The 23,848-nt window shown below is 60.3% G+C and overlaps 1 protein-coding gene across 1 annotated transcript; it reads right to left on the bottom strand.

The window, feature by feature from the left end:
* Nucleotides 1-16,240: 16,240 nt before the first annotated feature.
* On the bottom strand, nt 16,241-19,889 carry LOC306956415 (uncharacterized protein; the record flags this gene model as incomplete). Its single annotated transcript, XM_079547693.1, is given in 10 exon segments — nt 16,241-16,294; nt 16,298-16,989; nt 17,155-17,273; nt 17,425-17,538; nt 17,757-17,942; nt 17,944-18,117; nt 18,317-18,441; nt 18,698-18,796; nt 18,952-19,043; nt 19,682-19,889. Coding segments are annotated over 10 exon segments (1,863 nt in total).
* Nucleotides 19,890-23,848: the final 3,959 nt, after the last annotated feature.

Here is a 23,848-nt window from a genome sequence, read left to right as displayed (position 1 = left end):
TGGAGATGACATCCAGCACAGCTGTTCCATCACCTTTCCAGGGACAGAGGTGAGGCTGACTGGCCTATAATTGCCTGGGTCTTCCTTCTTGCCCTTTTTGAAGACCGCAGTGGCATTGGCTCTGCTCCAGTCTTCAGGCACCTCCCCCGTCCTCCAAGACCTCTCAAAGATGACAGAAAGCAGCTCAGCAATCACCTCTGCCAGCTCCCCCAGCTCCCGTGGATGCATCCCATCGGGTCCCATGGATTGGTGAACATTGGTGTTGCCTGGGCGCTCCCAGACCACCTCTTCCCTGACTGAAGGGAGGTCTTCCATTCCCCAGACCGTCTCACTGGGGGGGAGGGGCAGAGTCCACTTTGGGGGTGGGGGGGGCAAAGGGGGACATTTCCTTCAGCCTCTGTTAATGATCCACCCCCCCCCCGCCCTTGGGCAAAGAGCACAGAGGGGGTGGGGACAGCGAGAGACAGTCCTGGGGGGCACCATGTGAGTTCTGGGGGAGGGGGGCACATGGTTAAGGGTCCTTTTAGGGGTTGTTACATCCAGGGGTGGGGGGTCCATGGAGGGAGGAGGGTCATGTGAGACCTTTATTTTTGGGAGGGGACATGTGGCAATAGAGATTTGGAGAAACAGGGTTCTGTGGGGTGATCCCAGGATCTGGGTTCCAGGTTTGGGAGGGGGGAATCCCACACCTTTTGCCATATAGATTTCCCACAAGCTCCCTGTACACCCCTGGTGTCATGCAGAAGAATCTGGACGTGTCCAAGAGGGGTCCTGGGGGCGTCCAGGGGGGTCCTGGCAAAGCTGGGGACACCTTTCACGTCACCCTGGTGGTGTTGCATCCCAGAGTTGGGGACTCCCTCCCCCCTCCCCCCCCAGTGTCACACCTGAAAGTTGGGGACTCCCCTCTGGGGACCCCATCTGTGTCCACCCCCACAGACCACACTGTTCCCATGGGGTGGGGGTGACTTTTGTCATTCAGTTTATTTTTTGTTAACGGGGGATTGGGGGATGCCCCCCCCCACGCCCCCATGTCAATAATGAAGGGCAGAGGAGCAGCTGTGGGACGCCACGTCTCGCGTCGGAGTGGGAACTCTGGGGACAGAGTCACTGCAGCATCCTGGCCCCATAGCCGCTGTGGCCCCATAACCACTACAGCCCCATCTCATAGCCATCCCATCCCATATCCATCAGATCCACCCCATGGCCACCACATAGCCATGTGCCACGACTTTATCCCATCCCATAGCCCATCCCATAGCCATCAGATCCACCCCACAGCCACCTCAAACCCATCCCATATCCACACCCCATCCTGTTGGGTTTGTTATGAGGCGACTAAGCGGGGATTCGGGCTGTCACGGTGCAGGCAGTTGGACTGTTTCATGATAAGAACATATGGGAGTTATTTAGGTGCTTGGAACAGCGCATCCATCGGCCTTGAGGAAGAACTTAAGCGAGGCAGAAGGAGCTGGAGGAACAAGAAGATGGACACCACCTGGAGATGGCCACCATGGCACAATGTAACCATGAAGGGCCAATGGCAGGACTGGTGCTGGGCAGCCTGGGCTGATACCACCAATGAGGTTCTGACAAGTGGACTCTGGAGGGTATAGAAGATACTGTTGCGGCACCGGGTGCCATTTTGCAGCATCCTCCGTGTGGGTGTCTGTGGTGCGATGGTCCCAGCGAGGAGAGATGGCGGGTAGAGCAAGGAGGGATCGCTAGCCCCTGCAGTGAGGGACCTGTAATGGCGGCGTGTCTGCGGCAAGTGGTGCCCGGTGTGAGGAGCGTGTGGCTGCTGTCCCTGCCGTGTGAGGGTCGTCTGACTGCAGTCCCTGCTGTCCCTTGGAATAGCTGAGCAGTGGCCACGGTGGACTCGGTGATCAAGGTACTGTTACAGCTGGGGAGGGACGATGGCGGTAAAGATACGCCTTCTAAGAAGGAAAGAAGCACCGTGGTGTGCCGGTTAGAACGGGAGGGGGTCTGTGCGGACCGCAGGGATGTTTTGAAGCCCCGCAAACGGGACGAGATTTCTCTCGCCCTTGCGCAGCATGCAACGACTGCGCGAAAGGCAAACGAGCTGAAAATACGGGGCTTGCTGCTAGGAATGCTTGGAACAGCTATAGAAGAAGGGGAGGCAAACGGAGCTGCCCGGCAGCCTCTTGGTGCTGCCCCGTCAGACTCATACAGAAGGAGCGCTCTGCAGTCGCGAAGGGCAGGCGGGGCAGGCGGGGGGGAATGTTTCCTGTCGGGATCCAGAGGCTGCGACACAGCCCTCCGCGCCCCCGGGAAGCGTCTGTGCGCTTGAAGGAGTTCTGCCGCCGTACCGCGACCCATCCCCCGCCCGTGGAGCTTCTGCGGTTCAAGGAGCTCTGCCCCCATACCCCGACCCATCGCTGCCGCTGCCACCACGAACGGAGCGTCCTTGTGCCGATGGCAGGGCGTGTGGCGCTGCTCGTGGCCACTGCGGAGATGGCAAGGAGGGCAGAACGAGCAGGGACGGTGATGGTGACGGGGAAAGGAGTTACCAGGGTGGCGGAAAGGGTGGATTAACGGACTGGGGAAAGTGAGATCTGGTCTGGTTGAGGAGGGGTTATCGTTGGATGCTGTCCCGGTCGTAATTGGCGATAGGGGAAGCCGCGAGCGGGTTTCCCTCGATCCAAAAGGAGCGACCCGCTGATTAGATCGTGTGGGCAAACGGGGCTCAATTCGCCCCTCACTCGGGATGCTTTGCAGGCTCTGACATCCGTGGGTCCCCTCCTCCCTCGTGATGTCCCCCAATTGGATGCGTGTGGTGCTGTCCCCTGTGCAATCCACTTCATGATGGTCCACGCAGTGGATGACGAGCCTTCGGGCAGTACTTGCGGCTGCTGAGGGGACCCCCAGCACCCGTTCCATGATTCCTCCTGCTGCGTTTGGCAGGGATGGCCGGGGGATGGGAACTCCCCAGGCCCGAGCAGCTAAGCTCCGAGCGGGGCAGCTTCTAGCAGGCGCCGATGCCGGGATCCAGGCATTGCAGAGGGCGGCTGGGGGGCGGAGTCAGCGGATCGTGGGAGCGAGGGGACTCCAAGTCCGACAGTCAGCGGCATGTGGAGTGGCGGCAGTCAGCTCTCAGCAGCCTCAGAGCTGCGTGACGGCTGTGGGCAGGCAGGCCGCTTGAAGGCAAATGGCCCCGTTGGGCGCGGGGGGAGGGGCCCGGTAAGCGCGGGGATCGGGTTGCAGCGGGCCGTTGGAGCTGCGGGCGGCGCGGACGGAGCGCTCGTCAGTGCCCAGTAGGGGAGGTGCGTGGAGCGAGCGGGCAGAAAGACGGAGCGCAGCAGGGCAACGGGAATGGGGGGGTCCCGCAGGCGCAGGGTCCCTCCCCCTTCTCTCGGAACGGGCCGGTTTCGCCGCTCGGGTTCGTCGCACGCCCGCAGCGGCATTAACGCTCGATGGCCGGGATCGGCCTCTCGTTCGAGCGATGGTCAGCTGTGCCGGCGACTCGCCTCCTGAATAGGCGGGACCGCGAGCCATTGTAGGTACGGCCTTGATAGACTGCGGGGCGGATGTTGCAGTGACTGCAGCGAGGGAATGGCCCGATGGGCGGCCGCGAGTGCCAGCCCGACAGATCCAAGGGGTAGGAGGTTTCCTTTGGACTGAAATGCAGAGACGAGGCTGCAACCATTTCCATGGACAGGGAGGGAGAGATGGAACGAGCGGTGCTGATTGTCCCGCTCAGAGCTCAGGTGCCCGGCACGCTGCTGGGGAGAGATTTTCTGACAGCTCTTAGGGCTCGCATCACAAATTCGTACTAGGGGCCACTGCCTGCCAGTTCTCACTACCTATGCAATTCCTTTGTATTGGAGGCAGGATGCTCATCCTGTCTGGTAGATCAGTGCCCCTCCTGCACCATAAACTCGAAGCGCTCAGACAACTGGTTGTGCAGGAATTGCGGTGTGGGCACACAGAACCATCGCTTAGTCGATGGAACACACCTGTTCTTGTCATCAAAAAGTCTTGTGGGGCTGATCGCTTGTTCCATGACTCACGTGCTGTTCATGCTCAGTTGGTTCCTTTTGGAGCTGTACAACAGGATTGGCCGACGCTTTTGTCGGCCATACCCAAAGGTTGGCCCTTGGTGATCGTTGATCTCAAGGATTGCTTTTTCTCCATTCCCCTTGCGGAGACAGACCGGGAAGCATTTGCTTTCACAGTGCCTACGGTAAGCAGTGAAGCGCCGGCGGAAAGGTATCAGTGGCGGGTGCTTCCCCAAGGCATGATGTGCTCCCCCACGATTTGCCAGCTGGTTGTCGGGCGGGCCTTGGAGGACGTCCGTAAGGAATTCTCTCAGTTAGGGATTGCCCATTGCATGGACGGTCTTTTACTCGCTGCCCCTTCCTATTTACAATTGCATGAGTTGGAGACCCAATTCCATTCCCTATACTGGAGGGGAAGGGAAGGAACGGGAGGGGAGGGGAGGGGAGGAGAGGAGAGGAGAGGAGAGGCTTACAGCGTATTTCCCAGCTCAGAACACTGCACCCAGATTGTTTAGAACCTTCAACATTTTTTGCTATTGCAGCTCTGTGAGAAAGCATTTATTAGGGAACTCAGTCGTTACGTGTCTGAAATACGTTACTAATATGTGTGTGGTGGTCTGACTTCCCACACCAGCCGTTCAGCTATTTCTAAGGATACGTCCCGGCTTAACTCTTCAGACCAATTGCCCTTCCCACCGTTCCATGCAGACACAGCTTCCACTTCCCACCCTGGTGGAATTTCAGCCTCGTGCTGGGCTCAAAGCCCCGGGTTCCGTCCTTCCTGGGCGCCCTGGGAGGTCACAGAAGGCGCCCTGCGCCTCGGCAGCCGCCAGCCAATATGACATCAGAGCCCCCGTCACCCTCAGCAGCAGCGCCGCGCAGCACTGCAGTCCCATGAGGATTGCGGAGCAGGCGAGGGGAGAGGTGCTCGTGTCCTGGCACGAGAGCCAGCTTTTGCCTGTGTCTGAGTTGGAAGGAGCCAAAATGCCGGCCCGGCGGGGCAGGTGGGTGCAGCAGGACCCAGAACGTGGGGAGGGGAAGCCAGGAGCACCGCGTGCCACCGGGCTTTGGGCAGCCAGGAAGCCCCAGGGTCTGCAGGAGGAAAACGGGGCTGCGGAGCAAACTAACGGTCTCTCCCACCTGATCTCCCCACAGCTGGAGCCTTTCCTCCTGCAGAAGCCCTGGCCGCGCTCCTTGTGCCTCCTCCCATCGAATGCCTTTCTCTTCCAGATGGCGTCAGCAGGACCTGTGCCTGAGCTCCCGTCTCTGGGGTAAGAACGCTTCCTCGCCCTGCGCCTGGCTCTGCAGGGTGGCCTTTGCACGCCTTCGCCTATCCACCCCAGGCATCATGCAGAAAAACCTGGAGAAAAAACCACTCCTAGAGTGGTTTGGGGCATTCAGGCGGTCCCCAGGTTGGTTGCGGGGGTCCCTTGAAGGATCTGGAAGCTCCCAGGATGGGTCCAGGAGCTCTGAGGAGCCACTGGGCTGATCTGGAGGTGTCCCAGTAGAGTCTGTTAGGGTCCAGAGAGTCCTCACGTGGGTCTGTGTGGTCCTGGAGTCATCCAGAAGGGTCTGGGGATGTCCCAGAGAGGACTTGGAGGGTCCAGGAGGTCCTTGGATTCATCCAGAGCAGGGAGCAGCTCGCGTTATGGCTTCTATGAAGCAAGGAGTGAGCATGCTGAAAATGCTGGGAAAGCAGGCAGGGGTTTCACTGTTGTCTAAAGCCCTAACGGCGCTGATTAATTGGGTTCAGCGCTGTGGTTACGGGAGTACTCCTACGGAGTGCTTATCCCGTACAAGTTAGATAAGGTCTGGCAGTGGGTCAGGTAAACACATGACAACAGGACAGCGTGGACAACTGTGATGGTAATTTGTATTTATTGGCACAGCGCAGCATGGAAAGCCCCGTTGATGGCAGCGGTGGTTCTCTGGCTGTCAGGTGATGCCCCCAAATCCGCACGCCGGGGGCGCTCCCACCTCCTGACTGATGGTGGAGAGGAGCAGGAGGGCAGAGGTGATGCTGTGGGGGGGGCTGGGGGCTGCAGGGCTTGGTATGCTTCCAGGCTGTGCGATGGATGATGCCCCCAGACTGACAGCCTGGGGGTGTTGCTCCCATCTCCCGAAGGGTGGTGGAGGGGAGTGGGAGGGCGGTGCTGATGCTCGGGGGGCTGCTGGGTCAGCCGGCTTCCCCCAGGCAGCGGTGGTCCGTCTCGGTTGCCCCCAAGGCTGCGCTCTGCTGGGCTCTCTTCCATCCCCCGATGGATGCTGGAGGGGAGAGCGAAGGCAGAGGTGGGGCTGGGGGCTGCCAGGCTCTCCAGCTTCCCCCAGGCGGTGGCTGCCCCCAGGCTGACGCCCTGAGGGACCGCTCCCGACCCCCGAAGGATGGCGGTGGGGTCGGGGGGTGGTGCTGATGTCGATGGTGTCGATGCTGTCGCTCATCGGCCAGGGTTCCGGTGTTGGGGCGCAGGCCGATGAGGACAAGCTTCCAAGCCAGGCAGGTTCCTCCCGTCCCCTGATGGATGGTGGGGGGGGACGGGGGGTGGTGTTGGCAGGCCTGGCAACCAGGGGCCGCCCTGGTGGTCGATGTTTCCATGGCCGCCTTCTCACAGATGTTTCACAAGTGGCCGTGAATTTCCAGCCGGTAAATGCAGGTGTGTTCAACGTTCCCCCAGTTGCTCTGCACATGAAACATGATGCGGCCGAAGGCTTTGTGGGGCTCCACCTGCCAACACAAAGAGGAGAGGCTTCGTTACACGTGGGAAGAGCCGCGGCGCAGCCGCTCGGCTCCCTTGGCCGAAGCCCAGCTCTGCTCCGCTGCCGTGGGACGGCGCTGCTGAAGGAAGGCAGCCGCCCTCCTCCCTCCCGCCGGCCGTCGTCCCTCCGCACCCGCAGGGGGACGGTTTGCCTCCTGCAGCGCCTTCCTGCTGCTGCGGCGGCTCTCTGGCTGTCATGGCCGCCCCCAAAGCCGCCCGCCACCTCCTGAGCGATGGTGGAGAGGAGCGGGAGGGCAGAGGTGATGCTGGGGGAGCCTGGGGGCTGCCGTGCTCGAGCAGGAAGAACCATCGCTGCCAAAGGTGGGACGGCCGCCTCGTCTGTGTTCCCCGCAGGAGGGAGAGCAGAGCAGGGCCCGGCTGAGCAGGCAAAGCCTTTCTTGCCAGGACTGGCCATACCTGCACGTGGAAGGTCTGGGCGATCTCTCCTCTGATGTCGTAAACGAAAAACCCCAGGGCGGTTGGTGGTTCGTCCTCGTCCATTCCCTGAAAGACAAGAGACGATTTCGGTCACGCTTTAGGGCAGGCCGTGCGAAAAGGATCGCTCGCCATTCTGCCCCCCCACACCTCAGGTATTCATAGGCCTGGATCAGCTCCCCTCTCAGCCTTCTTTTCCCAAGGCTGAACAGACCCAGTTCGCTCAGCCTTTCTCCATAGCAGAGATGCTTCAGGCCCCTCGCCATCTTTGTGGCCCTCCGCTGGACTCTTCCCAAGAGATCCCTGTCTGTTTTGTGCTGGGGAGCCCAGAACTGGACGCAGAGCTCCAGATGAGGCCTCAGCAGGGCAGAGCAGAGGGGGAGGATCGCCTCCCTCGACCTGCTGGCCACGCTCTGTGCAATGCAGCCCAGGACGCCATGTTTCCAGCAGGGCACACTGCTGGCTCATGGCAACTTGCCGTCCCCCAGGTCCCTCTGTGCAGAGCTCCTCTCCAGCAGCTCATCACAGCATCACAGAACGGCCAGGGTTGGAAGGGAGCTCAAGGATGACGAATCTCCAACCCCCTGCCATACGCAGGGCCACCAACCTCCACGTTGAATGCTAAACCAGGCTGCCCAGGGACCCATAGAGACACGTTAGGACCCATGGAGACACATTGAGACCCATTGGGACCCATAGAGACATATTGGGACCCATTGGGACCCACACAGACACACTGGGACCCATAGAATCACAGCATCACAGAACGGCCAGGGTTGGAAGGGATCTCAAGGATGACGAATCTCCAACCCCCTGCCGCACGCAGGGCCACCAACCTCCATGTTGAATGCTAAAGCAGGCTGCCCAGGGCCCATCCAACCTGGCCTTGAGCGCCTCCAAGGACGGGGCATCATCCGTTCTCCTCATCCCCCAGCCTGTATTGCTGCACGCCATTCTTCCTCCCCAGGTGCCAGACTCCACACTTGCTTTAGTTGAACCTCGAGACCCACTGGGACCCATAGAGACACATTGGGACCCATAGAGAAACATAGAGACCCATTGGGACCCTAGAGACACGTTGGGACCCATAGAGACACATTGAGACCCATTGGGATCCATAGAGACACATTGGGAACCATAGAGACACATTGGGACCCATAGAGACCCATTGGGACCCATAGAGACAACAGGTTGATGGCTGTTGTGACCTCTTCTCCTGCTGGTGGAGTCGCAGAGGCCGAATTCACGGTGGCTTTCTGCAGCTGAGGCCGGGCGCAGGGCTCTCCCGAAGCTGCGCTGCCCTGTGTTCCCCCTCACCACTGGGCTGTTTGCCCTTTTAACCCCCCTTGGTTTTGGTGCTCGCTCCCAATAGTTCTCACGATGGCGGTTAGAGCTCTCCCATCTCTGAACCCTTTCCCCGATCCACACCTCGTCACATCGCTTCCGTCGCGATATTCGCGCCCGCTGATGAGAGGGCTGTCACTGCATAGCAGCCGCTGTTCATGACCGGGGCTCCCACCGCTATGGGGCCTTATGGGGCTCTGTGCCAAAGCTTTTCCTCGGGGTTTTCCTCCCTTAGAAGCAGCAGCACAGACTTACCAAGACAGTAAACTCTCTGGGGGGCGCTGCTGACTTCCCCGGAGGGAGAGACCGCCGTGGAGATGTGCCACACGGTGAAAGCCGAGGGCCGGATTTTCTGCGGCAGCCGGATGACCACGTCACCCTCGGATCCTCGGAAAGCCCAGCAGTTGCCAGGAGAAATATCAGCCTGCAATGAGAGAGACGCGTCTGTCAGCAGCGAGGCCAAGAGCCCCAGAGCCGGCCGGTGGGCAAGGAGCGGGGACAGGAGGACAGGAGGGGAACGGGCACAGCTGGGGACGGCAGCTCTGGGCTCAGCCGCCTTTCTCTGCTTGCCCAGAGGTGGCAGGCAGCCCTCCCAGCACCCGTCAGCTCTCTGTCAGCCATCCATCACCCACGGTGTCAGTAATGTGGGGCAGTGTGGGCTGAGCAGTGCAGCTGGGCCAAAGGAAATCTGCTTGCTCCTGCGGCCAGAAGGCGAGGCGGCCAACGCACAGGCACCGTTTGTCCTGCCGTACCTGCAGCAGCGTCTCAGGAGGCTTGGCGGTGGAGAAGAGTGGGGAAAGCCAGCCGTGCTGCCAGCCTGCCCCGCCGTAACTCTGGGACGTCCTCTCTGCATCGATGGTGGCACCTGGAAGGAAGATGGAGAGACGTGCAGTGGGGCGGCCCAGAGGGGAGCTGAAGGAGCCAATGCTCGTTGCACGAAGCTCCTGGGGTGCAAAATCCCTCCCTGTGAGTGTGGGAAGTGTGGAGTCCCAGCCTGAGGCACTGATGGAGCAGTGGGGAGAGGAGCCGCTCAGCCCCAGGAGCACAGGTGGAGGCTTTGTGAATTCTCAGAGCGGGGAGATTGAATGGGATGGCAGGAGGAAATTCTTGCCGCCCACAGAAGCCGTGGGTGCCCCGTTGCTGAGACTGGGTTGGACGGGGCCCTGAGCACCCGATGCAAAGGGTGGCAGCCCTGCCAACGGCAGGGAGCTGGGCTGGATGGGCTGTAAGGTCCCTGCAGAGCTCAGCCGTTCCAAAGCTCTGTGAGACAGCGGGCAGAAAGCAGAGCTCGGCAGCTTTGGGGAGCGCCAGGCACAGAGCTGAGGACACTGAAGCTGCCTGTCGACGTACCCAGGGTTTGCAGAGCCCAGTTGGGCAGCCAGGCGCCGTTCTCCACCATTTTCTCAATGGCCTCCTGGGTCGACTGCAGGATTTCCTGGCAACAAACAGGGAACGGAGAGACAGCAGTGAGCACAAACGCTGCAGAAGAGATCTGAGCAGGGATGCTACCCAGGAGCTAGGGGAGGGAATCCGCAGCGCTGCACAGCACACCCTGATCCCAGCCAGCAGCGAGGGGAGCAGAGCAGCTCCAAGGCACGAGAGGGGCTGAGCTGAGAGCCAGGTGTGGGGCGCAGAGCTGCCTCTGGAAAGGGCTGAAACAGGAGGGAGCAGCGCCGTCACCTCGCTGTTGAATCCGTGGATCCCGTTCTCCTGCAGGACGTCAAACAGGGCTTGGAGAATGAGGCCCTTCTTGGCCGACAGCTGAGTGGATCTCGCCTCCAGCTCCTGCCTCTTCTCCATCTGAACCCGAGCGTTCCTGAAGGCAAAGGCAAAGCGAGCCTTGAGCACTGCTCACAGAGCTCAGAGCTGCAGAGGTGAAGGATCCTGGGGGGGGGGTTGTGCCCTTCCTTATCCCCCAGCCCCTTTCCTTCGTCCGCTTTGCCTTTGCCAAGGGCGGCCTTCTGAAAGGGAAGGGAAGGGAAGGGAAGGGCCTTGCGCAGGGCGAGGAAGCGTTCTTACCCCAGAGCTGGGAACTCGGGTGCAGGTCCTGCTGACAGCACCTGGAAGAGAAAGGCGTTTGATGGCAGGAGGCACAAGCAGCGCGGCCAGGGCTTCCGCAGGGGCTTCCCAGGGAACCGCCGGCAGAATTTCCTGCTGCTGCCCAGCCGTTTGCAGAGCGGTGCTGCCCAAAGTCGGGCTCTGAAGCCCTCCCCGTGCCGCACAGCATCTCTGCTTCTCCCTCAGCTTTCCGGGCCCCTTCAGGCTCCCTGGTGCCAGGCATGGGCCAAAGGCCCCTTCTTCCCCCGCGCTGCTGCCTTCAGCCCGAGCCGGGCGCTGGGAAGATGCTTCCGCACCGAAGCCCACCCTGCTGCCCAGGCGACCCCCAGCCCACCCTCCATCTCAGCCCGTGGCCAAACTCCCCCCGCTGCTCAATGGGGGTTGCTTCGGCCTCTGCTGCGCACCCTGCAGCACTGACCTGCAGGACGTCGCTCCTCCATGCCAGTACACAAAGGAAGGCTCCAGCTGTGGGGAGATCAGGTGGGACAGACCGTTAGTTTGCTCCGCAGCCCCGTTTTCCTCCTGCAGAGCCACGCCGTGTGGGACAGTCCCGCTGCCCAGCCCTGCTGGGATGGCTTTGGGTGGGGAGCACTCACCAGAAAGGACAGAAAGCAGCAGGACCGGAGTCCTCCTTCCCTTCTCTCCAGCAGCATGTTGCCTAAGGGAGAGAGCAGACAGCGGTGATCACGGCCCGGCTGGGATCTCCTGGGATCCTTGGAGTGGTTTCCTCTGCCCAGCAGAGATCATAGCATCACACTCCTCCACCTCCCTGGGCAGCCTGCTCCAGTGAACAGTGGGACCCATAGGGACACCTTGAGAGCCATAGAGACACGTTGGGACCCATAGAGACACATTGGGACCCACAGAGACACATTGGGACCCATTGGGACCCATAGAGACACATTGGGACCCATAGAGACAAATTGGGACCCATGGGCTCTGCTGTGCCACGGGGGCAGGGCTGTGCCCACCCGAGGCCATTCGGGGCTTCCTGGCTGCCCAAAGCCCGGCGCCACACGGTGCTCCTGGCTTCCCCTCCCCACGTTCTGGGTCCTGCTGCACCCACCTGCCCCACCGGGCCGGCATTTTGGCTCCTTCCAACTCAGACACAGGCAAAAGCTGGCTCTCGTGCCAGGACATGAGCACCTCTCCCCTCGCCTGCTCCGCCGTCCTCGTGGGACTGCAGTGCTGCGCGGCGCCGCGGCCCAGGGTGACAGGGGCTCTGATGTCATATTGGCCGGCGGCTGGGCACCTTCTGTGACCTCACGGGAGGGACGGAACCCGGGGCTTTGAGCCCAGCACCAGGCCCAAATTCGCCCAGGGTGGGCAGTGGAAGTTGGGTCTGCATTGGGAAGGGCGATGGGTCTGAGGAGCGGAGCCTTAGGAATGGCTGAACGGCTGGCGTGGGGAGTGAGAGCACTGTGTAGGAGCGACGTGTTTGGGACACGGAGCTGCTCAGTTCCCGAATAAATGCTTCCTCACAAAGCTGACATAGGTTTCCAATGCTCTAAACAACCTGGGTGCAGTGTTCTGAGATAGGAAACACCTAGTAAGGTTGCTCCCATCTCCCTCTTCCCCCCTCTCCCCTTCCCTCGTCTCTTCACCCCTTCTCTCCCCTCCCCCTCCCTCCAGAGGGAGGAGCTCTGCACAGAGGGACCTGGAGGACGGCAGGTTGCCATGATCCAGCAGTGTGCCCTGGTGGAAACATGGCGTCCTGGGCTGCATTGCACAGAGCGTGGCCAGCAGGTCGAGGGAGGCGATCCTTCCCCTCTGCTCTGCCCTGCTGAGGCCTCATCTGGAGCTCTGCATCCAGTTCTGGGCTCCCCAGCACAAAACAGACAGGGATCTCTTGGAAAGAGTCCAGCGGAGGGCCACAAAGATGGCGAGGGGCCTGGAGCATCTCTGCTATGGAGAAAGGCTGAGTGAACTGGGTCTGTTCAGCCTTGAGAAGATGCAGAGGCAGGAAGGCTTGCAGACACAGATCATCTAGACTGAACTCTCAGCTCTCTTTAATCTGTACACCTCACACCAGCTTTCACTGTGCAAAGCTATCCCTTGTGTCACAAAGCTCTGGGTGCCACTGAGCCCTCAAATCCCAGATCTGTGATCTCACAAGCACGGTTCTGATGGATTGGTCAGTCCAGGAGAAAATGGACTGCTTACCAGCTACCGACACCTCCAAGGAAAAGACTGATCTCAGGACCTGAGAAGCCATCTACCGCGAGTCAGATGAGACAAAGACGAGCAACTCCACGCTCTCCAGCCTCGCATCGCTGAAGAAAGGGCACTGTGACCTGAGCTGCTCATACAGCAAGGAAAGGCCCTCCCAAAACCTCACCTCAGCTCAGACATTTACTGTTGCAGTCCCGCTATGCCTCTTGTCAGCAAGATAAGCGCAACTGCAATGCAGATGACCTCAGGTGAGGCCAGGGCCGCTCACCCTGATCCACAGCAGTCCTGCTCATACAAAGCATGCTCAGCCCGTACCTGCAACCTTGGACTTCTCTGGCCCAGTGCTCAGCCTGCAGTTCTTCCTTGACAGAGCCGTCCCAGCACCCCGAGAGGTCATTCTTCACAGGCACCAGCTCCAGAGCGGAGGTAGGACAGACACCTAGAACAGAACTTGCGGGGGAGGATGCTGCCACCTGAGGACTTCCCCCTTTCTTGTGGGTTCATGCACCTGGAGTAAACAGCAGGGTTCAGCCAAAGAAGTCAAAGTGCCACCACTAACGCCACCACACAAGAGCCCAAAGCCGGGAACAGCTGCCAATCCTGCTCTCAGATCCACTTGTCCAACTGCCCAAAATCTTCCCAGGATTTCCCCAGTCCTTCCCAAGATACGGATTTGAAGCGTGGACGATTTGGTGGGTGAGGAAGTGGCTGGTTGGCAGCGTTATGTCCAGGTGGGAGCCAGTGACGAGCGGTGTCCCGCGGGGGGTCCGTCTTAGGACCAGTGCTCTTCAACATCATTACCAATGACATATCCAGTGGGATTAGCATGGCTGTGGATTGCACCAACTTGCGTGGGGCAGCTGATACAATGGAAGGAAAGGATCCCATCCAGAGGGACAAACTTGAGAAGCGGGCCCATGTGAACTTAGCAAAGCTCAGTAAGTCCAAGGGCAAGGTGCTGTACTTGGCTTGGGGCAATACCAGATTGTGTCCAGACTGGGAGAACAGCTCTTTCAGAGCAGCCCTAAGAGAACGACATGGGGGTCCTGATGGACAAAAAGCTCTGTAGGAGCCAGCAGCGTGCGCTCGCATCCTGGAAGGCCAACAGCATCCTGGGCTGCATCAGCAGAGGGCGGCAGCAGGCAGGAAGGGGATCGTTCCACCTCTGCTTTGCCCTCATGAGGCCCCAGCTGGAGCACTGCATCCAGGCCTGGAGGCCCCAGTAAAGGAGGGCTGTTGGAGCGGCGCCATAGGAGGCCACGAAGGGCACCTCTCCTATGGAGACAGGCTGAGGGAGATGGGTTGCTCAGCACGGAGAAGAGAAGGCTCCAGGGAGACCTCACTGTGACCTTCCAGTACTTGAGGGGAGCTTACAGGCAGGAGGGAGAGTGACTTCCGACACCGTCTGATAGTAAGAGGACAAGGGGTAACAACTTCAAACTAAAAGAGGGGGGATTTAGGTGAGATATTAGGATGTTCTTTGCTCAGAGGGCAGTGAAGCGCTGGCAGTACTGCCCAGAGCTGTGGGTGCCATCCCTGGAGGTGCCTCAGGCCATGGAGGGGCCACGGGCAGCCCGAGCTGGGGGGCAGCCAGACCATGGCAGGGGTGGGGCTGGGGGGCCATAAGGTCCCTCTCAATCAAGCCATGCTGTGATTCTGCAACGCATCTTATACAGAGCATGTAGCAAGTTGGTCTGAGACAAGTTAGGAACTCGGCAAGTGCCTCGCGGAGTGAGCGGCCAGGGTCCTGAGCTTCTGGATGCCCTCAACAAGTAGGAGGGCGCAGCACCGCTGCCTTGCCACACTGCATATCCCACCGGAGCAGGTCAGAGAGAGGGCAGAGCAGCACACACATCAGCCTCTTCACCGCCCGGATCGGTGATTCGGTGCCTGAAAACAAGCCGGCCCATGCAGCCCCAGCAAACGTGGGCTCTGACTGAGGCCAGGCACTGGACTCCCCACTCTGGGCGGCCACAAGCAGAACCCTTTGTAGAAGAAGCGCAGAACAAACGGCACGAGGGAGGCCAGGTTTTAAATCACAGGATGGGCAGGAGGGCCAGCCAACGCAGCTTTGTCTGGCAGCTGCACTCCACCCTCCATCGCGGCAAGGGCGAGGAGACAAGGCCAGCACCGCCAGCCCGGCGGCATCCCCAGAGCAGCGGCAGCCCTCAGACCCGCGGCACCGCCCGAACGCACGAGGAAAGCCCGGGTCCCGGCCCACCCACGGCCGGCAGCAGCCCCGGCTCTGCCCGCGCGTGCCAAACGCGGCGACGTCCCCAAGGCCAGAAGCGGGCAGCCTCCCACCGAGCCGCCGGCCCCGGCCCGGAAGGACGCGGACGCGGCCTCTCCGCCCCCCCCGGCTGAGGTCGCGCTGCCGGGGGCAGCCCCTGTGCCGGGCCCCGCTCGGCGCCCCGCCGCGCTACGGCGAGCCGCGAGGGCCGCGCGAGCGGGCGGGCGCGTTGCTGGGAGACGGGCGGAGGCGCCGAGCGGACCGCGCTCCGCACCCGCGCCGTGAGTCCGCGCGGGGCGTCCCCGGGTGCGCGGCGGCCAGCGAGAGCCGGAGGGGGAGGGAACGCGCCCAGACGGCCCGGCCGGCGGGGGATGGCGCGGGGACAGCGGCCGGAGAGCGCTGGGTGCGCGGCGGAGTGCGGCCGACGGGCCCGGAGCGGGCGTGGGAAGGAGGGTTTGCAAAGCTGGAATGAGACGAGGCCGCTAACGCGCCGTGTCGCGAGAGCGAAGGGGGCTGCGACCGCGCTCGGGGCTGCAAGACGGCTGTGGCACGGCAGCAAAACGTCACGCGCTGCGCTGGGTGTGTTAGGAGAACACACTGGGTGCAGGGAGAGAGCGGCGGGCTGCTTCTCTGGGCAGTTGGAGCGAGTAAGTAAAGGGTGGCCGTCCCGCTTAGGAGCAGTGGCAGCACTGGTACTGCTCGCACAGGAGGCGTGACGCCGGACTTTGGGGCAGAGGAGAGTGGCTCACGCGCTCGATGGGCTGCGTCACCCCCTGCCTGGCAGCATCCCCAGAGCAGCAGCAGCAGCAGCCCTCAGAGCTGTGGCACTGTGGCGCTGGCCGAATGCGGGAGGAAAGGCCGGGTCCTGGCCCACGCCGCAGCCGGCAGCAGCCCCAGGGCTGCCTGCATGTCCCAAACACAGCGGCGTGCCCAAGACGACGGAAACGCCCCCAGGACGGGGCCGCAGCTGCCAGCCTGGCCTGCGTTGCGTGTTGGAAACGTTGCGCCCCGCCGGAGTCGGGGCCAGAACCCAGCTCAGCCTGAGCCGGGCCGCAGGGAGGAGGGAGTGGGTTGGGTGCTGGGGGGAAGGGCCAGCCTGTACAGCTGCCCACCCCGGGAAAGGCAGAGAAGAACAAAACTGACAGTGGCGTGATGGAACTCTCAGTTTTATTGTGATGGACTGTGATGACTTTGGATACAATTGGAGCTTGCACATGGCTGCTCCCGCGACATCATTGGGGCTGGCTGTTGATGTTCAGGGCCCGACGTGGTACCCGGGAGCGGCTTCACCCCTGGGCTGGCCCTCGCCGCCTGGAGCGGCTCCTGCGGCATCTTCGGGGCTGGCTGCGGGTCTCTGCAGCCCGATGTTCAAGAGGGGAGCGGCTTCGAGTCCGGGCCCGCCCTGGCTGTCTGGACCGGCTTCCATCAGCTGCTGTGGAAGCCCTTGAGGGCCGCGGTGCTCCCCGTCTTGTGCGTCTGTTGGTGCCGCTCTCAGCACTTCGGGTCGGTGCCTGCCTGCTCCCACGTGTTTGGCGTCTTCGGGGCTGGCTTGGAGAATCTGGGGCCCGGCGCTGCAACGGAGAGCGGCTTCTTGTCTGAGCTCGCCGCCGCTGTCTGCTCCGGAGGTTGTAGCCAACTGCAGGGGAGTTCCTTGAGGACTCTGATGTCCCCTGGCTGGCAGAGTTTAGGGTGCTGCTCTCGGCAACTGGGGCAGCAGTGTGGCTACTCCCACGGTGTCCTTGGGGCTCATTAAAGCCATTTTCATCCCGGTGTAGATGTGGGCGGATTCTCCTCCGGTCTGTCCTGCGCTGCCTGGACAGGCCGCCGCTCTCAGGCACGTGGGAACAGTCAGCTGGCCCCGATGGTGGCTGGCTGGTGGTGCTGGAGCTGCTCCTCTCTGGTGTCGCAGAGCCTTGGGATGGCTCCATTTCCTGCTGGCTGACGGTGCTGTATTCAGCAAGATCTGAGTTGCTGCTGGAGGCTGTAAGGGGAGGCAGGAAGGTGAGCAGGACGGAATTACAGCCACGGGGTGGAACTGGCTCCCATTTGTCCAGGGCTAGAGGGAGTTGAGCAAGGCCGCTCTGAGCAGCCGCTGCCAGGCCTCGCCTGGCCCCAGCCCAGCAGCACGCGGCCGTTTGCCTCTTACCGGTGCCCTCTCCAGCACAGGCGTTGCACTCCCAGCTGGCTGTGCTCTGACTCAAGTTGGAACAGCGCCGATGAGTGCCTTGCGCAGCACAGGAGCTGCAGAGGAGCAGCTGCCAGGGCCTGGGGAAACCAAGGGGTTGCGGCCATGAGGACAAAGTGATCTGAGCCAGGGAGTGCCCAGCACGGCTCTGGTGCTCAGTCCGTGCTGCCCCAGGCTGTGGCCAGGCCGCGATCCCACGCAGAGCCCCAGAGGGCTGCTGAGGCAACTCACCCCTCTCCCTCTGCCCGCTCCCTGCCGCGTGGGTAACGGCAGTCGCTGGCATCGCATCTCCTGTGCCTCTCCAGTAGAGATGTGTAGGTGTTGTCGTCCTCCCATGTTGGTCTTCTGCCAGAGAAGGGAGGGAATGTGATGAGCACCCGCTGCCCCAGGGCTAAAACTAATCCAAGGAATCCCTCCCCCTCCACCCTGTCTCCAGTTTGAGATTCCCAATGGTGCTGAGGGCCATGTTGGTGGCTGCAAAGGGCCAGGCCTGCTGGGACAGTCCCTGGGCAGGCACAGCTCATGTGCCCTCACATCTCAAGAGCTGTCTGAAAGACACCAACCTGAATGGGATTCGGATCCCCATAAAGAGCATGTCTTTAATAAACTTGACCCGGTCTCTGCAGAGGGGGCACTGGAAGCAAAAAATCCCTGCGCGCAGAGCCTGTTCCTGCAGCAGAAACACAAGCAGTGTGAGTGTGAGCCAGGCCTGGTGCTGCTGAGCAGCTGCGGTGCTTGCAGGGTGAGGGGAGGGCTCCTACCTGGATGCAGGCCCGGTGGAACCAGGCGTGTCGGCAGGCTGGGCACACCATGGTGCTGTATGACCTGCTGTCACCCACGGGCTCCATGCAGACGATGCAGGTCGTGTCCTGCGCAGGTGCTGCCTCCACTGCCTGGTGTGGGCGGTGCTCCCAGCAGAAGGCCCTGGGGGAAGATGGGAGGGATGGGCAAGGAGAGAAGGGCTGTGAGAAGGGGCAGAGGAACAGGAAAGAGCCCCAGGCCTTGGCTGTGGCTCTGTCAGGCTGCTGGGAGGTGTCACAGCGCGTTCCTGTGTTCCTGGCTTCTTTGGCTGGTGCTGACAGCAGGGGGTGGAGGTTCGCAGGTGATAGCTGGCAGCCCTTACCTGAACTCTCCAGTGTGCTTGGTGATGCATTCACCCTCCGAGGCGCAGGGGAGGTGGAAGCTGCGGTCACAGCCCGGATCTGCGCAGGTGATGCTGGCCCCCAGATTGCCACAAACGAAGCAGAGCTGGAAAGAGCAGAGCAGCCCCCATCAGCAGCAGCCCCAGGGCCTATGCAGCGGAGCCCGCACCTGTGGGCAGGGCACAGGATGGGGGCAGGGCTGGGTGGCACTCTGCAGAGCTGCCTGGTGAACTGGGCTGGTCTGCAAGAGCAGGAATTTCTCTTGGAGCTGCTTGGAAGGGCTGGGATTGCTTTCTTTGGGCCAGGCTAAGCTCGCCATGCCTGTCCTGTCACAAAGCTCCCTGTTGTGGTCCGGTGCTCACCGTCTGCTCTGCCTGCTTCATGGTGCGTACCAGATCTTCTGTGCGAAAACTTGTCTTTATATTGCCTTCCACATGTTGATAAAGACCATTGGCAAATAGCTGTACAAGAGGAAAGAGCATGATCTTGTTAGGGCAGGAAGCAGGGAATCCCTGCTCGGAGGAAGGTGTCAGGAGCCAACGTGGACACAGGTGTCAGGACAACGTGGACAAAGGTGTCAGGACACAACGTGGACAGCCACAACGTGGGAACTCACCGCACAGAAAGTATGGAAATAGAATCCACCGATCTGCACTTTGTGCCCAAGGATGCTCGAATGCTCATCCACTCGGCCACACAGCACGCATGCTGGAGAAGGGAGAGTAACAGCAGTGAGCGCCTTGCGGGGCCAGGTGTCCCCGGGGGCTGCCCCAGGGGCTGCTCCGTGCCGGCCGTGCCAGCTGAGGGGCAGGGCCAGAGGCTGAGGAGAGGAAGGGGCATTGCAGGCCCAGCGGCACCAGCAGGCAGCCACAGCTCAGCCGCGGCCGCTCGGCCAAGGAGCAGAGCGGCACGGCCTGCCCCCGCCTGCCCTCTCCGCCGCAGGCAGACCCCCAGCCCCCCTCTGCCCGGCAATGGGGAGCTGCGAGCTGCGTGCAGGGATTCTTTACTCTCACCTGGCTCCCTAGAGCTGGCGGCCTCCTGTGTCCCTGCGCACACTGTGCGCGGTGACAGCAAGCACTTGCAGAGTCTCTGTCCCATCTGAGCTGGGCTTCGTCCTCTGCGTGCCAACCTATGGGAGAAGCGGGACGAGGCTGAGTTCTCAGCTCAGGCCCCTGAGCGCTGGGGAAGCCTCCTCGTTCGGCAGCCTCAGGCAGCCCCTTCCTCCCTGCTCACCTCACCAGGTCGCACTGAGCTCGGCCTGAGCCCCGCAGCCTCAGCTCTGTTCCGCACCCCGCGTGTCACAATGGCCGTTCCGTGCCACCCTCTGTGACGCCATCACACCTCACAGGGGCTGAGGGCACCCAGGCAGGAGGGCGGCGGCTCTTGCAGCCAGTGCAGGGCGAGGGGCCCGGTGCCGGACGCAGCCCCGCTGGAGCCCGGCGTGTTGGTGCTGCTGAAGGCACTGGGCGACACGTCCACCCTCCCGGCCCCACCTGAGTGCTGCCGGGCCTGTGGCTCCATCAGTATCCCAGTCAAGTGTTTGCGTGTTTCCATGACTTTTTGGCTGTTTGCTGCTCATTACCTCTCGTTACAATAAATGACTCGATCCACAGGATCACAGAATCCCTATGGTTGGCAAAGAGCTCTGAGATGACCAAGTCCCACCCCCCACCTGCCCACGTCCCTCAGTGCCACATCCCCACGGTTCCGGGACGCCTCCGCGGACGCTGACTCCCCCAGCTCCCCGGGCAGCTGTGCCAGTGCCCGACCGCTCTTTCAGCAAAGATGTTCTTCCTAAGGTCCAACGGGGATCCCCTGGTGCAACTGGAGGCCGTTCCCCCTCGTCCCATCGCTGTTACCTGGGAGAAGAGGCTGACCCCCCCCTCTCTACAGCCTCCTTCCAGAGAGTCGTACGGAGTGGTGAGGCCTCCCCTGAGCCTCCTCTCCACTGAGCAACCCCAGTTCACTCCGCCGCTCCTCATGGCACCTTTGCTCCAGACCCCTTCCTGCCCCGTTGCCCAGACACACCGCAGGGCCTCCATGTCTCTCTTGTAGTTGGAAGCCCAGAACTGAACACACTACTGTGGGCATGTCATCACCGGTGCTGAGAGTACGTTATGCTAGCTTGAGAGCTTGAAATTGGGTGTGAAGAGGAAGAACGCAGGAGCTGTGGGTGTCAGCAATGTCTCGGCTGCAGTGCATCTGCAGCAACGCACACAGCAAGTGCTAGAAGCAGGAGCTGGAAGCCATTGTGCAGCAGGCAAACTATGACTTATGCCATCACTCCCACGCGTGTTTTGCTACAAGGGAGGGCTATAAGCTCTTTGGAGGGGATAGGCAAGGAAGGAGGGGTTGTGGCATGGCTCTCAAAGTTAGAGAGTGTTTCAGTGTTGTTGAGCTTGGGGCTGGGAATGATCAGGTTGAGTCCCTGTGTGTAAGGATCGGGGACGGGGGGGGAACACTGTTGCCATCCTGGTGGGGGTCTCCTGCAGACCGCCTAACCAGAATGGAGAAACAGGTGAGGTGTTCGACGAGCAGCTGGCAGAAATCGTGCAATCGCCAGCCCTTGTTCTCATGGGGGACTTCAACTTCCCTGATACGTGCTGGAGATACGGTACAGTGCCGAAGCAGCAGTCTAGGAGGTTTCTAGAGTGCGTGGAAGATGTGTGCCTCCTGACACAGCTGGTAAGAGAGCCCACCAGGAAGGTGCCCCGCTAGAGCTGCTGTTCACAGACAGCGGAGGACTGGTGTGAGATGTGGAGGTCGGGAGCTGTCTAGGGCGGAGTGACCACCAGATGGTAGAGTTTTCTTTTCTTGGTGAAGTCAGGAGTCAAAAGTGCTGCCCTGGGCTTCTGGAGAGCAGGCTTTGAATTACTCAGGATACTGGTAGGGAGGGTCCCTTGGGATTCAGCCCTGAAGAGCGAGGCGGTCCAGGGAGGCTGGTCGCTCCTCAAGAAGGAAGCCTTATGCAGCATCTGATGCACGCACTCAGATGTGAATGGTCCAAGTCGTTTATTACAAGTTCTCACATCACTTACATACCTTGGCAAACCTACAGGTTTTCTTCTTCTAGCTTTCCCACCCACCCCTCCACATTGACAGAGCATTCTACAAAGCACTCTTCAACCGTTCATGCAGGCACTTATCCAGTCAGAGCCGTGAGACGTTCTTTCTTCTTCTAGAGGTGTCCTTGGTTCTCACGCTGTTTATCTTGCTCCACAGCTGCTGCTCTGAACAGGTTTTCTTGTATTCCACAGTCTTAGGGGCACAAGAGCAGGCTGTCCCTCCATGCTGTAAAATGAGCCGACAGAGAAGGACAGGGAACTTTTGCTGAGGCTCCAGGAGAGAAGAAGAGTTTACTTCCTGTAGAAGAAGGGACTGGCAACTCAGGGCGAGCACATAGAAGTGGTCAGGACCATGCAGGGAGAAAATCAGAAACACAAAAACCCAACATGAACTCAACCTGGCCACTGTAGGAAAAGAGAACGAAAAAAACCTTCTTACAAATATGTTAACAGTAAGAGGAGGGCTAAGGAGAATCTTCAGGGGAACATGACCACTGTGGATAAGGAAAAGGTTGAGGTTCTTTACATCTGTCTTTAAAAGTCAGACCAATTATCCTCAGGTACTCCACCCCCTGACTTGGAAGTCTGGGATGGAGAGCAGAATAAGGCCCCCACAATTCAGGTTGGAAACACATAGAGACCAACTTCTTCATCTGGACTGTCACAAGTCCATGGGGCCAGATGGGATCCACCCGAGGGTGCTGAGGGAGCTGCAAGTGGTGATTGCCAAGCTGTTTTCCACCACCAGTCAGCCTTTCTGCTCAACTGGAGAGGTCCCAGGTGATTGGAATCTTGCCTGTGTTACTCCCATCCAGAAGAAGGGTTGTGCGAAGGACCTGGGCAACTACGGGCCGGTCAGTATTACCTCGGTGCCAGGGACAGTTAGGTAGCAGATCATCCTGAGTGAGATCATCGAATCACAGAATCACGGAATGTCTCGGGTTGGAAGGGACCTCAAGGATCACCAAGTTCTAGATCCCTTGATGCAGGCAGTTGCCAACCAACCGCTAGACCAAGGACTAGATCTGGCTGCCCAGGGCCCCATACAACCTGGCCTTGAATACCTCCAGAGAAGGGGCTTCCACGGCTCCTCTGGGCAGCCTGTTCCAGCGCCTCACCACCTTGTCAGTGAAAAACTTCCCTCTAACACCGTACCTAAATCTTCCGTCCTTTAGGTCAAAACCATTCCCCCTTGTCTGTCACTATTTACCACGACAGGTCGGCCATGAGCCAGCAGTGTGCCCTCGTGGCCAAGAGGGCCACTGGCATTCTGGGGTGCATTGCACAGAGCGTGGCCAGCAGGTCGAGGGAGGCGATCCTCCCCCTCTGCTCTGCCCTGCTGAGGCCTCATCTGGAGCTCTGCGTCCTGTTCTGGGCTCCCCAGCACAAAGCAGACAGGGATCTCTTGGAAAGAGTCCAGCGGAGGGCCACAAAGATGGCGAGGGGCCTGGAGCATCTCTGCTATGGAGAAAGGCTGAGTGAACTGGGTCTGTTCAGCCTTGGGAAAAGAAGGCTGAGAGGGGAGCTGATCCAGGTCTATCAGTATCTGAGGTGTGGGGGGCAGAATGGCGAGGACAGACTCTTTTCAGTGGTGAGTGGACACAGGACAAGGGGAAACGGCCGGAAACTGCAGCATAGGAAGTTCTGCACCAATGTGCAAAGGAACTTCTGTACAGTGAGGTGACGGAGCGCTGGAACAGGCTGCCCAGGGAGGTGGTGGAGTCTCCTCTGGAGATGTTCAAGTCTCGCCTGGATGCCGACCTGTGCGACCTGCTGTAGGGAACCTGCTTTGGCAGGGGGTTGGACTCGATGAGCTCTGGAGCTCCCTTCCAACCCCTACAATTCTGTGATTTACCCGTTCATGAAGCTGATTTCCTGGGACAGCTGGGGCATCCGGCCTAGCCTGTGGGTTTGTGGAAGGCAGGTCCTGCTCAATCAACCTGATCTCTTTCTATGATCAGGTGATCTGCCTGGTAGCTGAGGCAAAGGCTGTTGACGTAGTCTACCTACACTTCAGCAAAGCCTTTGGCACTGTCTCCTGCTGTGTTCTCCCAGAGAAACTGGCACCCCGTGGCTTGGATGGGTAAAGCAGTGGCTGAAGGGCTGGGTGCAGAGCGGTGGTGAATGGAGTTAAATCCGGCTGGCGACCTGTCACGAGTTGTTCCTGTGAGAGTTAGATGGTGTTTTTGCCACTGTCATGGTTGTATGATTTTTGTTATCAGTATTCCACACCGTAACTGCACGTGAAGCTTTGGTGACTCCTAACAACATCCCCTCCTCTTGCTTAGCCAAGCTCTTCAGTGAGCCGCTGGGCCAGCATAACACTTTCCCACCCTTGCAGCTCCACTCAGAGCTATGAAAGCAATCAGCACGCTCAGTCAACTGTAGTATTAAGCATCCCAACATGTGCCTTCTGCTTCAAAATCCCAGCAAACTTTACAGCGATTT

The sequence above is a fragment of the Tetrao urogallus genome (genome assembly GCF_951394365.1).
Source record: "Tetrao urogallus genome assembly, chromosome: 29".
Lineage (NCBI taxonomy): Eukaryota > Metazoa > Chordata > Aves > Galliformes > Phasianidae > Tetrao > Tetrao urogallus.
This window is presented reverse-complemented; position numbering and strand designations above follow the sequence as displayed.